Below are 17,158 nucleotides of genomic sequence, written 5' to 3' on the forward strand. Positions count from 1 at the left end.
AATAAAAGTAGATAGATACATAAATAAATCTGGGTGCAGTGGTACACCTGTAATATCACCATGGGTTTTAGTTTGATGCTGTAGTCTTTCTTTACACTTTGTTTATATAACACTTAAATTGCTTTTTTTTTTTTTTCTTTAATCATGGATAAAGGATGAAGATCCTGGATCACTGTGGTAATTTTTCTGTACCTTTAAAAGTCTGAGTATCTGACCCTGACCAATTGGTAGAGGGGTCAAAGTTTTCTGGCAGTGATATTCTTTTGTATCTTCTGGAGTCAGTGTACTGGCTTTTCTTTTGGTAAGGTAACACATGACTTGCCCATTTTGAAACATTTTCTCCTGACAACTGGAGTATATTTCTCTGAAGTAGCACTTCACATATGCATGCTACATATGATTAGTTGTTCCTGAGTTTTTCCTCTCCTATTTCTAAGTAAATATGCCTTGATCTCCTGGGTCCTTGGCAACAGCAGAGCTCAGCATGAGGTTGTAAAAACCTGGCTCTGCAGAGGACCATTGTCCTAGAGGCGGTGCTGATACTGGTTTCTAGGAGATGGGGTCAGTTCCTACATGGAGAGGCTCTCTTTGTGCAGGGACTGAGCTAGAGGTCTTGTGGTGGTCTTTTATGTAACTCATCAGTATTGGCTTATGGTTCTCATCATATATTTGGGTTTATAAGTCTTTGGGGTTTATTAGAATGTGCAATAAGGAAACCTGTGTTCTATCTTGGAGCCATATTCTTCCTGTGCCGTGGTTTCCCCATCTGTAAAATGAGAATAAAGATTTCTGCCCTGCTTCCTCAGAACATTTTGAGGATGGAGAGGCATGGAGAGTTGGAAAGGAAACGAGTGACCAACATCCCCTTACCATTTATTGAATTACCTACTGGACTTCAGATAGTAGTATATCAGTCCATTTTCTATTGCTGATAACATAATACCACAGATTGGGAAAATTAAAAAGAAGTTTATTTTGGCTATGGTTCTGGACCAAGGTTGGGGGGCTATGTCTTTTTCTGGCCTTCTTGCCTGGCAAGATCCAGAGATGATGGCACAGAGCATCAAGCAACCATAACTAGGGAGGGCTGTGTGCTTTTGTGTGCATGCATTTGTGCTTTTGTCTTTCCCTCTATAAAGTCACCAGTATTCAGTCATGGGTTTCTACCTGATGATTTTATCTGCTTCCCCTCCCCGTCCCCTCTCTCGCCCCCCCCCCCCCCCCCAGGGCCCTCCTGTAAGCACCCTAGTTGGGCTATGTTTCTGTGCTCTGTAGATTTTACCTTTTGGGTGGCGGGGGGGCTCTGAACTCAGGGCCTCATGGGTGCTAAGTGTGTGTTCTACCATTGAACTATATCACCAGCCCCTCATCTGCTTTATACCTCACAGTGAGGATAAAATTTCCCCATTAGTTTTCAGAGGAGACAATCCATATTCAAACTCTAGTGGTCAGACAGCCCATTTAATAATATAAACAGCCCAGAGAAGACAGTAGTTACACTCTCATTTATAGAAGAGGGACTATCACACATTCAGGGTACTGTTCCCTTGAGTTTGTAAGACTGTCTAAGTCTTCCAGAACTCATCATTGTTGTTCCACTTGGCCACACTGTCTGAGCTGTGTTTGCCAAGACATTTTGTCAAGTGTGAAGTTCAGTACAGTACAAACCTAAGAGACGATACGTAATACTATTAATAAAGATATTCTGACAGGCATTTAGGTCTGCTTTCCTAGAGAGTGGATATCTTAACTGATAAATCATGGGACTAGATTACAGGATGCCTAAGTAATTCTGACTGGATTTAGTGGTGGGAGAATTTCCATGATTTTGATGCTTATTTTTTCACCCCCAGAGGAAATGGCCATCTTCTGAGGTACATATTCTTCTAGTCTTTGCTTCACATCACACTTTGAGCTATTTCCCCCCATTTTATCCTTTCTTCCTTCTATCTGTACTGGGAATTGAACCCAGGGCCTTGGGCATGCTGGGCAAGAGCTCTGCCCCTGAGCTATATCCAAGCCCTTGAGCTATTTCTTATAGTAACTGTCAGCTTGTATTTATTGTGTCTTTGGACCTGGTTTTAAGCCAAGTACTTTATCCTCTTGTTTAGATTTCATAATGATTTTGTTGTTATTATACTGGGGATTGAATTCAGGGTTGCTTTCCACTAAGCTGCATGCCCAGATCCGCCTTCCTTTAAAAATTTTGATTTTGGGACAGGGACTTGCTAAGTTGTGATCCTTCTGCCTTAGCCGCTTGAGTTGCTGGGGTCACAATGGGCATCACTGCGCCTGGCAGGTTTTATAACAATTCTTATGAATATTCTTATATATTTACTTCAAAATAATGAGACTGAGCCAATTAAGTAACTTTCTGAGGTCACTGCTGATATTGGTTTGACTCTGAAACTAACTTATAGTAATGCTGTTCCTCCTCTGATTATAAAAATGAGCAGTTTGAATAACTTGCAGTTATCCAGAATTTATTTTTTTTCTGGGCATTTGCTATTTAGATTACTGAAAAACTAAAAACTAGTTTTACTCCCTTGTCGTAATGCTTCATATCAGGGGATGGCAAAATTATTCTGTAAAGGGCCAGGTAGTAAACATTTTAGGCTTTATAAGCAGTGTGGTCTCTGTCCACCACTGCTCAACTACAGTCTAGTGTGAAAGTAGCTGTAGACGATATGCAAATGAATGAACTTGGCATGTTCCAATAAAACTTTATTTATGGACACGCAAATTTGAATTTCATGTTCTTTGCACATTACGTAATATTCTTTTGATTCCCCCCACCACCCCTCAGCCATTTAAAAATTAGCTTTTTGACTATACAGAACCAGGTGACAGGCTAACTTTGGCAAATAGGCCATAGTTTACCAGTCCAACCTTTTACCATTGTGAGGTTTTTTTTTCCTTGTGTTCTGTGTGCTCTTTTGTAATATTATACTCTAAGTCTTTGCCTGCCTTGCGTGTGGTAGTATTTAGTAAATGTTAGTTTGATTTGGATCAACCAGCTCATGGAAGCTTTATTTGATTCGTGATTTTTGTCTCTGACACCTGCTCTGCTGGCACATGTAAGTGGAGATTTTTAATTGGTAAGAAGATTTAACCAGTAGGTAACATCAGTTACTGTTTTAACAGAGAAATTAGCTTCCAAATGCTTGTTTCTACATGTGGCATAGTTGGAACATGACGATAGGAGACTTCAGTTCTAAGCCTTGCTCTACCATCAGATACCTGCCTTGTTATTTTAGGCAAAAGTCAATTCATCTGTCTTGCTTTCAGATATAAAATGAAAGGGCCCAGATTAACTGCTCTGTTTATCGGACCTGTCTCAGTAGATCATGCTCCTGAGATTTAAACTCCCTTATTTTACAAACTGAAGCCCATTTATGACACAGCTGGTTTGGAGGCAGTTGTGTGCCGAGCCAGTGGAACAGCAGTTCCATGAGATGTCCTGGGTTTCCAGTTCATTGGCTTTGAATGTGCGGCCCTCTAATTTAGGTTTGCCTCTTGCTCTTGCCAGAAAAAGAAAGAAAGGAAGGAAAAAATAAAAAAGAAGCTGGCTAAGTTGGCAAATGTTCTGGGAAAGACTTCCCAGACCAAACAGCTTATGTTCTTTGGGGATTGCCTGCTTTGTCTAAGTGACATTTTAATTTTCAAGAGATCATTCTTCCTCTGGAGACAATAACTCTGGCTGTAAGGATGCCTTTTCCTGATATACTTTCTGAAAAATTTCCAATTTAGTTTCTTGATTGTTACTTTTGTGTTTATTTAGATTTTTTTGAGATATTTTTGCTTTGTTAAAGTCTATCTACTAGGTCAAACCTTGCCTCCCCTTTCTACAGCAGCTCCTTTCCCATCCCCTGATGGGATTTTAGGTGTAGAAAATACATTGTCAGAGTAGAGTCCTTGGCCTCCTACTCTGCCATTTGACCTAGACATGCAGTCTTTTTTTGGAGGGGGGGGGCGGGAAGGAACTAGGGATTGAACTCAGGGGCACTGGGCCACTGAGCCACATCTCCAGCCCTATTTTGTATTTTTTTTTTTAAATTTTTTTTGTAGTTTAGATGGATAGAATGCCTTTATTTTATTTGTTGATTTTTATGTGGTGCTGAGGATTGAACCCAGTGCCTCATGCATGCTAGGCAAGTGCTCTGCTGCTGAGCCCCAGCCCTGTATTTTTTTTAATATTTATTTTTAATTTTTTGTGGACACAATATCTCTATTTTACATTTATGTGGTGCTGAGGATCGAACCCAGTGCCCCATGCATCGTAGGCGAGCTTTCTACTACTTAGTCACAATCCTAGCCCCACTATTTTGTATTTTATTGAGAGACAGGGTCTCACTGAGTTGCTTAGTGTCTCACCGTTGTTGAGGCTGACTTTGAACTCGCAATCCTCCTGCCTTAGCCTCCCTAGCTGCTGGAATTACAGGTGTGTGCCACCGTGTCTGGCTGTCCATGCAGTCTTTGGGTGTTGTAATTAAAAATTTCCCCATGATTCTGTGGACATTCTAGCACAGAAACACCTCTGGTTCTCCTTTCTGTGTGACATAGAATACTTATCATATTGTTTCTGAGAAAAAGCCCATATTGTTTCTGGCCATTTTCATCCTTTTTAAGAGCTTAGTAGATTTACCAAAGTTCTCTCCTTCTTGTGACTTTCTGCTTTGTTATTCCTAGAGGACTTTAAGGTTCTCTATAGCCTTTTCTATGATGAGTCACCATGCCTGACTTGGTTCTGTCAGTGCCTTAAATTTTTCTTTTTCATTAGCATTGTTTAAATCTAATCTACCTATAAGAATATGTAGATCAAACTGGGCCTTTTTTGGGGGGTGGGTGGGTACCAAGTGTGCTTAACCACTGAACTACATCCCAGCCCCTTTGTTTTTTTTGTTTTGAGACAGGTTCTTGCTCAGTTGTTTAAAGTCAGTAAATTGCTGAGACTGGTCTCACACTTGTGATTCTCCTGTCTCAAGTTCCCAATTTGCTGAGATTATTATAGGCATGTACCACCATGCCTGGTTTCATTAGCATTTTTTGAAATATAATTCACATAATAAACTTGACCCCCTTGAAGTATATATTTCATTGGTTTTTATTACATTCATACAGCGATCACCACTGCCTAATTCCAAAATATAATTTTTTTTTTGTACCAGGAATTGAATGCAGGAGTACTTAACCACTGAGCCACGTCTCTGGTCTTTTATTTTAAACTTTGATTTGGGTTCTTGCTAAGTTGCTTAGGGCCTTGCTAAATTGCTGAGGTTACCTTTTAATTTGTGATCCTCTTGCCTCAGCCTCCCTAACACTCAGATTACAAGCGTGCCACCCTGTCCAGCTCTAGAATATAATTCATCACTCCAGAAGATACCCTGTTACCCATCACTCATCACTTTCTGCTCTTTCTCTCTCCATAGTCCCTGAGAACCACTAATCTATTTTTAGTCTATATTGATTTGGTTATTCTGGACATTGTGTATAAATGAAATCATTCAACATGTGGCCTTTTGTGTCTGCCTTGTTTGACAGCATAAGTTTTTCAAGGTTCATCCATATTGTGAAATCATGCAGAACTTAATTTCTTTTTACTGCTGAGTAATATTCTTGTTATGGATATTATATATTTTGTTTATTCATTCATCAGCTGATGAACATTTGGGTTGTTTTTCCCCCTTTGGGGCTATTATGAATAATGTGGCAATGAACATTTGTGTACCAGTTTTTGTGTGAACATGTGTTTTCATTTCTCTTGGGTTTATACCTATGAGTAGAATTCCTGAGTCATAAGGTAATTTTAACTTTTGAGGAACAATAAGACTTTTCCAAAGCAGGAGCATCACCAGCAACCTACAATGGTTACGGTTCTTCCATATTCTTGGCGACACTTCTTATTCTCTGACTTTGTTTTTTGGAGATGGGATCTCCCTATGTGGACCAGGCTCATCTTGCACTCCTGGACTGAAGTGATCCTTCTGCCTTAGTTTCCCAAGTAGCTGGGACTACAGGCATGTGCCACTGAGTCTAGCTCTCTATCTTATTGATTATAGCCATCCCAGGAGCTGTGAAGTGTTTTTGATTTGCATTTCCCTGATGATTTATGATGTTGAGCATCTCTTCATGTGCTTATTGGTTATTTGTATAAATTTGTATTTAAATGTTTATTCAAATGTCCTGTCCCATTTTTAGTTGGGTTATTTTTTTTTTATTGTTCTGATTTTGCAGTCTGGATATTAGATAGTTATCAGACATGCTTTTCGAGTATTATTTTTTTAGTTTCTTAATAAATGTTCATTAAAGCACAATGCTTTTGATTTTAATGAAGTCCAGTTTGTCCTTTTTAAAATCATTTTGGTTGCTTGTATTTTTCTTGATTTAAGAAATTAGCACCTAATGCATGGTCATACGATTTATATTTTTTTTAATTCTAAAACTTTTATGGTTTAACTCTGAACCTTCTTTAGTTACCTTTTGCATGTAGCATAAGGTAGAGATCAAACTTTACTCTTTGGCTTATGGATACCTGGTTATCTTGACACCTTTTCGTTGAAAGGACTGCACTTCCCATTGAATTTTCTTAGCCCTTTGTTAAATCAGTTGACCATAAATGTATGGATTTGTTTGGGGCCTTTTATTGAGCCCTCATTCTTTATCTTGGTTCTTTATATTGGCAAGTGTTGCTGTTGCCATTTTCCCGTTTTTATCTGAACAGGTAGAATGCAGGGGTAATAAGATGATCCTCAGGTGAAGAAGATATTTCTCTTGGACTGGAAAAAAAATGCTGATTGCATTAATGTACTTAAGAATTTCTGTATGGTCGCTTTCTTTGCTGTAGATTTTTGCGGAAGATTTCTGTCTGCTTTTGCCAGTGGCTGGGAATTAAAGAGTTAAGCACACCAGATCATTTATCAGAATCTAGTGAAGATTTAATGTGGTGTTCTTGTTGCTGGGCAACATTTTAGTGGCTGCCCAGATAGTGTTTCACGTGTAGGTAATCTCCCAGTAAACCTGTAAGTGGGTTTGAACAGTTTGAGCCCCCATTTTCTTTCTCAGCTGCCTTGTCTCAGCCTTTGTAGCCACCTGACTCCTGCCCTGAAGCCAGGTGCTTTGAATCACACACATCTCTCTGCATCCTTTATTGGCAGAGCTGAGAATTATCTAATCCATAACCTCAATCAAACTGGACTCATTGTGACAGCTGGTTTCACAAACCTCCTGCTGCATCAGGTAGTCCTAAGATTGGTTTTCTAGAATATGTCATTTTATTAATATAATTGGATAAAGCAGTAACCATATGACTTGTTTTCTATGCCCTATAAATTAGCAATTAAGGATAATTACTGCATCCATGAAAGTTTGCAACATGAATCAGTCAGTGCAGCTTCAGCGATCAATTACCCATGACAGTCTCCTTTCAATTGTAACATGATTCCTCTGAAATTAAAATTCTCATGAATGATATTTTACTTATTATGCTGTTTGTGTCCCCACTAGAATATTGGCTCCCCCAAAGCAGAAATGTTTTTGTTTCAGTGAAGTATGATGCTTAACTAGAACAATGACCCACACATAGTTAGACATTAAATAAAATAAATATTTAAAAGAAAAATAAAATAAATAACTATAGTTAACTAAATGAATAAACCAATCAGTGGATAAACTTATGAAAATTATCAACTTAGGCCAAACATAGTGGAGCATACTTGTAATCCCCTCAGGAGGCTGAGGTGGGAGGATCGTAAGTTCAAAGCTAGCCTCAGCAACTTAACGAGACCCTGTCTCTAAATAAAATATAAAAAGGGCTGGGATATGGCTCAGTGGTCAAGCATTTGTAATTTACTCCCAAATCAACTTAGATGGCAGGTCTCTCAGAGGGGAAAAAATGCGTTGATGCCACATGAAATTTAAGTTATCTGATATGTAGATCTTGATCTTTTCCATATTTTACTTAGACGTTTAAAGTATTTTCCCCCAAAGTTATTTTTCTTTGGTTTTATTTGGTTGAAAATCTTATGTAAAGGGAAGTCGTTAAAATGTTTTTTTTACTGAAGAACTTGAATAGATGGTTGACAAGCAAAGCAGGTGGAGGAGGTTTAACAGCGCTTGGAAAATGAAATGGGGAGAGCTAAGTGTGTTTTGAACAATTTCCATTTCTGTAAATGGTAGGAGGGAAACCATTTTTCCTAACAATCTTTTCCTACCATTCCTCCAAGGTCACTGGCAAATGATGGGAAGACAGTTCAGAGGCAGATGTACACATCAGTCCTTACCTGGGAGGAATAGAAGTAGCAGTCTCTGCCATTATGAATCTATTCTTGTTGCTTAGAAGGTTGAATCAGTGGCTGCTGCTCAAATTAGCATTCTCAATAGAATACAATACACAGAGCAGCCTAAAAAGTAAAAAACCAAGTCTAATATTAATTCAAGCATATTTGGCGCAATAATGCTAAGTTCTGACAGCATTTGGGAAGAGAGTATTTTTGCAAAATTATTGTGAGCTAGTTATTTGCCAAAGACCTTCATGGGGCTGAGATAATACATAGTAGACCCATTGCCCCTGGGGACCTAGATTACTAGGCAGAGGCATTAGAGGCAATACCTTTCTAATGTTTAGGGATGAAAGGGGGTTCTTCTCCTGAGTTACTCTGTTCTTGAGCTTTTCAATGGTCATTGTCAGACTTTGGTTTCCTGAGCTGGGTCAGTACTTATTTAGCAGTATGCCACAGTGCGTTTTCTTGTGAGTGGATATTAGCCTTTCCAACTGTGCTTCATCAAGTGACATGTTGGGTCTCCTGGGAATGCTTTAGTTTTGTGAAAACTTGAACTAAAATTGTGGAGCAGGTAATGGAGACAGATCATCTGGTTTGTGTGGTATGAGTAGCATGGCTCTTCTAGGCCTCCTTTGGTATATGTGCATGAAATATTTAAAGTGCATGTATACTACAGTGTGCTCTTTTTGTTATGTAATTTACTTATGTCATTTGTGATGAATAATTGACTGTAAATGAGTTCAGATTCAAACTCTTTTCCTTTTTTTCTTGATCTGTCTCATTCAGGAACTCCAGGTATCCTCTGCTCTAGTCTACCTCTTCTTTCTTGGCTTGGATTTGAGAGCTGTCTTTCTAGAATCTCATTTCCCAGAGACGATGCCTAGGGCTGTTAGCAAGGTTGTTTGGTTGGCAATTTTAGAGTTTTATTGCTGATAACACTTGATCAGAAATAATAATAAGAGCATGTTTTGTAACTGGATTAGTAAGACTGTTTGTGTGTACTGTGTTGTGTGAGTATAAGTCAAGGTCTGTCTGCTCAAATCATTGGAGATATTAAGACATTAATCAGAGCACCAGTTTTTAAAAATTGGAATATGCTTATTTGTTTGATAAAGTTCCCATAAAACAGGAGTAGAGTGGGTAAATGAGTTGTGGTATGTTCAGAAAATGAAATACTATACAGCCATGAAAATGAAAAACTAGTGTTTCACATCAACATGGATGAGTTCTACTAAACACAAAAGAAGCAAAATAAACAAGTTATTGGTAGGTATGTGCAGTAAACTCACTTAGTAGAGAGTTCATAAATAGAAAATATAAAGCCATATTGCCAAGTATATGTATATATAGATGAACTGTACAGAACTGTACAAAGAACAAGGGAGGAATTATCATAAGGAGTATGGTGGTGTCAGGTGAAGGGGATGTGAGTAGAGAAGAGCACAGAGGGGATCCAAGGTTCTGACAGTGTTCTAGTTCTTAATATGGGTAGTGACTACTGTATTAGTCAGTTTTTACCACTGTGATCCAAATAGTTGACATAAGCAAATTAGGGGTGGAAAGGTTTCTTTTGGCTCATGATTTGTGAGGTTTCCATCCACGCTCATCTGGCTTCATTGCTTTGGGCAATGAAGATGAGGCAGTACATCATGGAGGAAGTGCTGGAACAGAGCTGCTCACTTCATGGTAGCTGAGAAGAAGAAGAGAGGGCAGAGGGGGAGAGTGGGTGGAGGAGGGAAAGCCTGGGGAGAAAACACCCTCCCAGGGTATACCCTATGACCTACTTTGTCCAGCTAGGTCCCACTTCCCATTAGTTCATTCAGCTGTCAGTTGGTTAATCCATCCAATGTATTAATTCACCTATGCAATCAGAGCCCTCATTATCCAGTCGTTGCCTGAAAACCCTACCTTTGAACTTGCTGCCCTGGGGACCACGCTTTCAATATGAGACTTTGGGGGTCATTCCAGATCTAAACCACAACATTTATTCAGTTACTTATTTTTCTTATTCTTTTATTTATACATGTATGTTGAAATGCACTTCTAAATTTATGTTTTTCAATTTATAGCATTACTTAAGGTGGAAAGGTGAGGGAGAAATCATAGAGTGGCTTCTGCTCTGTTAGCTTTTCCCACTGTGACCAGAATACCTGACAAGACCAACTTAGGGGAGGGGAAATTTGTTTTGGCTCAAGATTCTAGAGGGTTAGACCATGGTTGTAAGATAGCATATCACTGTGGTAGAATATGGTGGAGGTGCACTGCTTCATTAGTGACCACCAGAAAACACAAAGAGGGTAAAGGGCCACAGGGAAGATGGACCCTTCCAGGACACCTCCAGTGACCCACCTCCTTCAGCTGTATCCTACCTCTAGTTATCACCTGGTTAGTGCATTCAAACTAGGATGGACTGATTAGGTCAGAGCTCTGATATTCTAATCGTTTCACTAGGGCTTTTAGGTGACCTTCATATCCAATCCATAATACCTTCAGACTCTTCTTTTTTGATTCATCTTCCTTCACAAGGATCATTCCTCTCTGGCCTCATCTGCATTTAGTGATCTAAATGCCTTTTTCTCAGTTGCAAGTGGGTTCAGTGCCTGGCACCCTTGGTCAGAGATCAAAGGAGCTGCTACACGTGGGAGCATAAGTTCTTTTAGAGTCTACTGTTCTAATCATCCAGGAACTGGCTTTCCAGATTACATGACAGATTTCTCTCTCTCTTGACCTTGGGCACCCTCAGTTCCTCTCTTAGATGGTGTGTAGGGGCTTTTTTGGCTTTCCCTTTTCTTAAGTTCATGTTTGCCTCAATCCTAGAATGGAAAGTGTGAATAGAGATATTAACTTCTTAATAATTGAAAAGAACATAAGTGGTGGTGCTTGCTGGGATGAAATTACAAAGGTCATTAATTTCCATATCTCACATACTTTTTGATCCCAGTCTATTTATTTTATGGCTTTTCTATTGGTTGTTTAATTCCTGTTGTATTTTTGGGACCATCATTTTGGAATCTGGCCCAGGGCTTTATGCAGTTTTTTCTCTTATAAAGTTAAAAGCAATTCTCTTTATTCACCAAATATTTGAGGGCCTCTGTGGTACTGTTAAGGTGTTAGGGATTAGTGCCTTAGTGAACAATCTACATTATGTTGATGTCACATCTAGAACACTAATTTTTCTCTTTTTGTCTCTCCTTAGGTCCTCTCAGGGTGTGCCATCATTGTTCGAGGGCAGCCTCGTGGTGGGCCTCCTCCTGAGAGGCAGATCAACCTCAGTAACATTCGCGCTGGCAATCTTGCCCGGCGGGCAGCTGCCACACAACCAGATGCAAAAGATACCCCTGATGAGGTAGGTGCCTCCTAAGGCTGTGGACGTGGGTAACAGCTCAGTCTCACCCTTGACTGTTGTGATTCTTTTTTGTTTTGGTATCAGGAATTGAATTCAGGTGTTGCTTAACTACTGCGCTATATCCCCAACCATTTTTATCTTCTATTTTGAGTCAAGACCTTGCTAACTAAATTGCTTAGGGCCTTTCTAAGTTGCTGAGGCTGGGTTTGAACTTCAATCCTCCAGCTTCAGCCTCTTGAGCTGATATGCACCATTGCACCTGGTAACTGTTATGATTTTGATGTGCTTTCTTTCCTGTGTATTTTGAGTATTTTGGAATTATGGGACTGATGGCTCTGGGTACATCCCTGTGGCTGCATCTTGTAGTTTCACATTCACTGCCTTAGCAGCAATCAAGGGTCTCGGGGCTTTTCTTGAACCTTTTGGTTGGTTGGTATTTTTCCTTGCTACTCTGGGAATAAATTGAGAACATCTTCTAGGTAGTCTCAGTCATTTGAAGTCATCATCAGTTATGACAGCTGTGAAAAGCTAGTACTTTTCCCCCATAGGCCATTGATGTTGTTAGTGTCTTCTTTCAAAGATTGTTAATATCTATATAGCATTGTTTTCATAAATAGTATCCTATGATACATGCTGGGTCCCTATTATGGATTCTTAATCTGAAATCCATGTATCCCTAAAGGTATCTGCGAGTCCCATGGAGTTGTTTGTAAATTTTTGTGTGAACGTGGACTTTTAAATTTTTTTTTAGATTTTATTTACTTATTTTACTTGTTGATGGACCTTTATTTTTTATTTATATGCAGTGCTGAGAATTGAACCCAATGCCTCACATATTCGAGGCAAGCTCTCTACCACTGAGCCACAACCCAGCCCTGGACTTTTTTTTTTCAGTATTTTTTTTTGTTGTTGTAGATGGATATAGTATCTTTATTTATTTTTATGTGATGCTGAGGATCGAACCCAGTGCCTCACACGTTAGAGGTAGGCGCTCTACCACTACAGCCCCAGCCCTGAAGATGGACTTTTTAAGGGATGAAATTATCTATTTCTCAGCAACTCACCATTGTGTTAAGGTGACTTGAGAAACTGCTGAGCTTTTGTCCCCTATCTCTACCATGCCTCTATCACTCCCCTTCCCCCACCTCTGATGCCTGGCTTCCAGGGCTGCTTTGTGGACTCCTTTCCTCTCTAGGCAGCTGCCTTGAGTCCCAGTTCTGCACAATTTAGTTTTCTTGGCTTCTGTACTTTGAAACATCGGTGTGTTTGGCTCTTCTTTAGTAGTACTTTGGGTATAGAAATAAAATTTCTAGAAAATAATTATTTGTCCTTTGCCCCAATTTGATGTTACACAAATTAGTACCTCAGCTCTCCTTTGCTCTCCAGGGTTGTGAAGAAGGAAAAGCTAGAGCTCATGAGGATCTTTTATTTAGGGAAAAGATTTTAGTTTTTTTTTCAACTATAACTAAGGGCATTTTGTTTAAATTAAGAATATAGTGAAGGGATGGGAATATAGCCCAGTGGTGGAACTCTTGTCTAGCATGTGTGAGGCTGGGGGTTCAATCCCCAGTACTGCAAAAAAAAAAAAAAAAAAGAAAAAAGATGTAAAGGAGTATTACAGATAATAGAAGTGGAGAAAAATAATCATTTTGTCAAATGAACCAGTTAGAATCTTGGAATATTAACTAAATAGATTAAGATAAGGTCTTTTTCATTGGTCCTCCATCAGTAACCACAGGTGTTGGGAATATATAGTGTATACCTCAGGATTGTTCAACACGGATTAAACGAGAAAATGTGACAGGCTTTGTGTATTATAGCATCATAAATTACTTAGTAAATGGTAGTGTGTGGCAATCACTGCTGCTGTGTTACGCCAAATACTAAAGATTAAGTCTCTTTCAATAGTTTTCAGATTTTGGGTGCTAACCAAATGAGCAAACCAACATTTTAAATAGTTCTCTTCCTTTCAGTTGCATGTTATATAACAACTCAATTGCTTCTGAGAGGTGAAGAGTGTTGACCTTTCTTGGAGCTGATCAAGTTCATTTCTCCAGAAGAAAGAAGCAGTGTAGCTTCTAAGAAAGAGGGTTGTGTTTTAATTTCCCGTTTTGTGGGTGAGAATCTGGGGCAGAGAAGCTCAAGGCCAGCTGGGACTTGTTCTAAAGTATAACTGTATGCCATGTAACAGGACAATAGAATCTGACCAGAACTATCCTAGCTGATAGAATACCCTCTGATCTTACCCGGCATTCCATTTAGTCCCATGTATTTATACAGTCTAGTGCTTTTGTCTCTTCCAGAGCACCTCAGTCGCATCAAGTTTCTTCCAGTTACTCTTCAAGGATCCCTGGCAGATGAAGTATTTGTAGATTCAGTGAGCCCACAGTCATTATTTCTCCCTCTAACACCTAGTCTGTCCTCACTCTGCTGTGACCTGCTGTGCCCTTGAAGCTGCCCTGAGTCAGTACCAGGAATGCCCCAACCAGATTTCCCTTGTTCTTGTTTCACCTCCTCTCCCCCAATATCCAGGCTTTTATCAAGACCTAGAAATTCTGCCTCCTTAAAATCTTTTCTTATCCATCCTTGACATTTTATTGCTGTTGTTACTGCTCTTTGTTCAGCTTTGATAGTGTGCTTGGAATGTTGAAATGAAGTCCCTTTGCCTCATTCTTCCTTTTAATCCTTTCTCCATAGGTACCCAGATTCTTTTGAAACATAATTTCATTTATTGCCTTGCTCATTGTTATTCCCAGACACTTCAGTGGTTCCTCACTGACAAGCCTACGTGTCTTAGCCTGGTACACAGAGCATTTGTGATTTAACTTTCAGTCTCTTTGGGAATGCTAAGGCCCAACCATGATGCAGCACTCAGGTCTCCTCCTAGGACACAGGAGTGTACCTCCTCTGTCCTTGGCTCATGCTATTTCCTCCATCAGGAGTCCTTTCCCCATTTGTGTGGCCCAGGACACTTCCTTGAATCCCATCTTAGTGCTAGCAGAGCATCCTCAACATTTCTTTCCAGGCCTGTGCTTTTCTCTACTAGATTGTAAGCTGTTCAAAAGAAGGGGCCTTTTCTCTCATCTCTGGGTTCTTGTGTCTAGTCAGCACCCGACACAAAGCAGGTATACAGTGAGTAAATGTTTAAGAGGATAATGAGGAAAAGAACCCAAGCATTTCTCTTTGGGAGCAGGAGGGTTATTCATCATGGCACCACCCTTCCAGGCTTCCATTGTTTTGGAGCTGTTGGTTCTTTTCACAGTCAAGAAATATCAAAGACATTATTGTTCTTTTTCTTGCCTTTGTATCACTGCCCCAAATATCATTCACTTGATTATTTTTTGCCTTCCTCCTGTTATCTTCTTTCACTGGTACTCAGCTTTCTCCTAAGTCCTGTGGCAATGAAAGCAACCCTACTGTATGTCCCAGCCGGCACTGCCCCTGTCCCAGGCTAATCCCCAGCGTTGCCTAGCTACTCCAAGCAGCCTAGATACTGCATTGATGGGCACTGTGGGATTTATATATTTATTTCTCACAGATTAATTGAGCTCCTGCAGTGTAAAGCTGTATGTTGGTTTCATGAGAAATACAGCAGTGAATGTGACAGTTATATTCACTTGAGTTTGAGGATTAGGATGGTGAGGGAGAGATGGGAGAGCAAGATATCCATGTGATACAATGGGGTCATTAGATGAGAAGAAGGAACAAGAGTCTTAGAACAACCTGGGCATAGTGGTTCAGTCCTGTATTCCCAGCTACTTGGGAGGCTGAGGCAGGAGAATTTCAAGTTAGAGGCCAGTTTTGGCAACTTAGACCCTGTCTCAAAATAAAAAATAAAGAAGCTGGAGGTATAGATTAGTGGTACAGTGCCCTGGGCTTATTTTCCAGGATGGGGCTGGGATGGAAGTATAAAATGCTAGACCATGGTTTTAAGATTTTACATTATTTTGGGTTTGATCTTGTCCCAGTAGTTTTAGGAGTATGACTGAAAAAGATTGGAATCAGAAAGTTGCATTTCATTTCAGGTGTCACAGGTTTGCTTGCGTCTGAGCATGGAGAATAAGCTGCCAGATTCAGAGTACCTGCATTGGGCATTCTAAAGGGAGGAGGAGGAGGTAGTTGTGAATCTTCACTTAAAGGCTACTTGTTTCTTAGATGGAGCTCTGGGACATCATATGAATAGATCAGTTATTCTTCCTATTAGGCCATCTGGCTCCTGATAATGCTTTTAGGGAGGTTCTCTGCCTTTTAGAGTTGTTGTAGGAGATTCTTTTGAGACAGAAAGCCTTCCTGACTGTCCTGTGTTTACATGTGGAGGCACTGGCCTTAATTCTATAAGGATTCTTTGTTTTGTTTTGTGGTGTTGATTGATCATGTTACTGGGGATTAAAATAGAGTGTCATGTGTGCTAGGCAAGAGCTCTACCACAGAGCTTCATCCTCAGCCTACATGGATTCTCTCTTATCCTGTTCTCTTGCCCTTGTGAGCACCCACTGTCAGTTTCTTTCCTGCATAGCTCTGAGCCTCTTCTTGTCTTAGCCGATATCTTTTCTGAATACAGAATTCACCCATCTCTGCATAGAAAATGACTTGAGGGCTGCTTTAGGGAAGGAAGATTGTAGAAACTAGGCAGTTTTTTTCCTACAGTGTTAGGTGTGTGTCCATTTCAAAATCTCCAGTGTGGCTTTCTCTTATTGCCCAGTGACTGACCAACTCTAAAACATGAGGGCCTCAGTGAAAGGTTTTCTTTCAGCAAGCCTTGAAAGCTTTTAGAGAGCTTCTGCCTGGTGGGTAGAAACTGTAGGATCCCCCTAAGAGGTAGATAATCATTTTCTCATAAACTGACCTGATCCTAGTTACATGAGTTTTCACCAAAGTCTTAACTTTTCTTAGGAGCACAAGTATGATTAGAACTTTGCCAGTATTTAAGAAGAATATTACTGAATTTTAAATATTAATGTGGTACTTGGGACTGTATTGTAAGCACAGTTATAGCTGGGTATATTTGTAGAATAAGTTGACCACTAAGTTAATTTGTATGTGTGAGGCTCAGTACTATTGGTTTATTTAGTATTATTTCTGTGATATGATTGATAATTGGGATCATGAATCAGTTATTGACCTCTTTTTGGCAAGTGGTTTCTGTTTTTAGTTTTAGGGAATGTGGGTGGGGAATGAGCCATAATGATATGGAGAACTGTTTATTGCTGCTGAGTGATTGGCTCCTTTGCCTATTGTAATTTTCAGGAGAGAGGATCATGTGAGTGAGAATAAGGTTGTTTTAGGGTCTTTGAGCACCCTTACCTGGGACTAGTTCTTCCTGGAACCAGTCACAGTTGGTGGAACCAGTCACAGCACTGTTACATGACTACCAGCCCAGCAAGTTGATGGATTTGCCATATTTTGGTTGGCTTCTGGTCTGGGTATATTTTTCATTTAGAAATGTTGTTGGGTGACCCCATGTTTTAATTTTCATGGACTGAAAAGATAAGCAGAGGCTTCCTCTTTAGGCTACTTACTCATTTACTGTTTG

General features: G+C 39.8%; 1 protein-coding gene across 1 annotated transcript in view; it reads left to right on the top strand.

Moving 5' to 3' along the window:
- Snd1 (staphylococcal nuclease and tudor domain containing 1) overlaps positions 1–17,158 on the top strand; it is a 417,500-nt gene that overhangs the window by 22,343 nt on the left and 377,999 nt on the right. Inside the window, exon 2 of the mRNA XM_076862188.2 lies at positions 11,476–11,625. Coding sequence (XP_076718303.2) covers positions 11,476–11,625 — 150 coding nt within the window. The remainder of the gene's footprint in view (positions 1–11,475; positions 11,626–17,158) is intronic.

This window comes from Callospermophilus lateralis, chromosome 1 (assembly GCF_048772815.1).
Source record: "Callospermophilus lateralis isolate mCalLat2 chromosome 1, mCalLat2.hap1, whole genome shotgun sequence".
NCBI lineage: Eukaryota > Metazoa > Chordata > Mammalia > Rodentia > Sciuridae > Callospermophilus > Callospermophilus lateralis.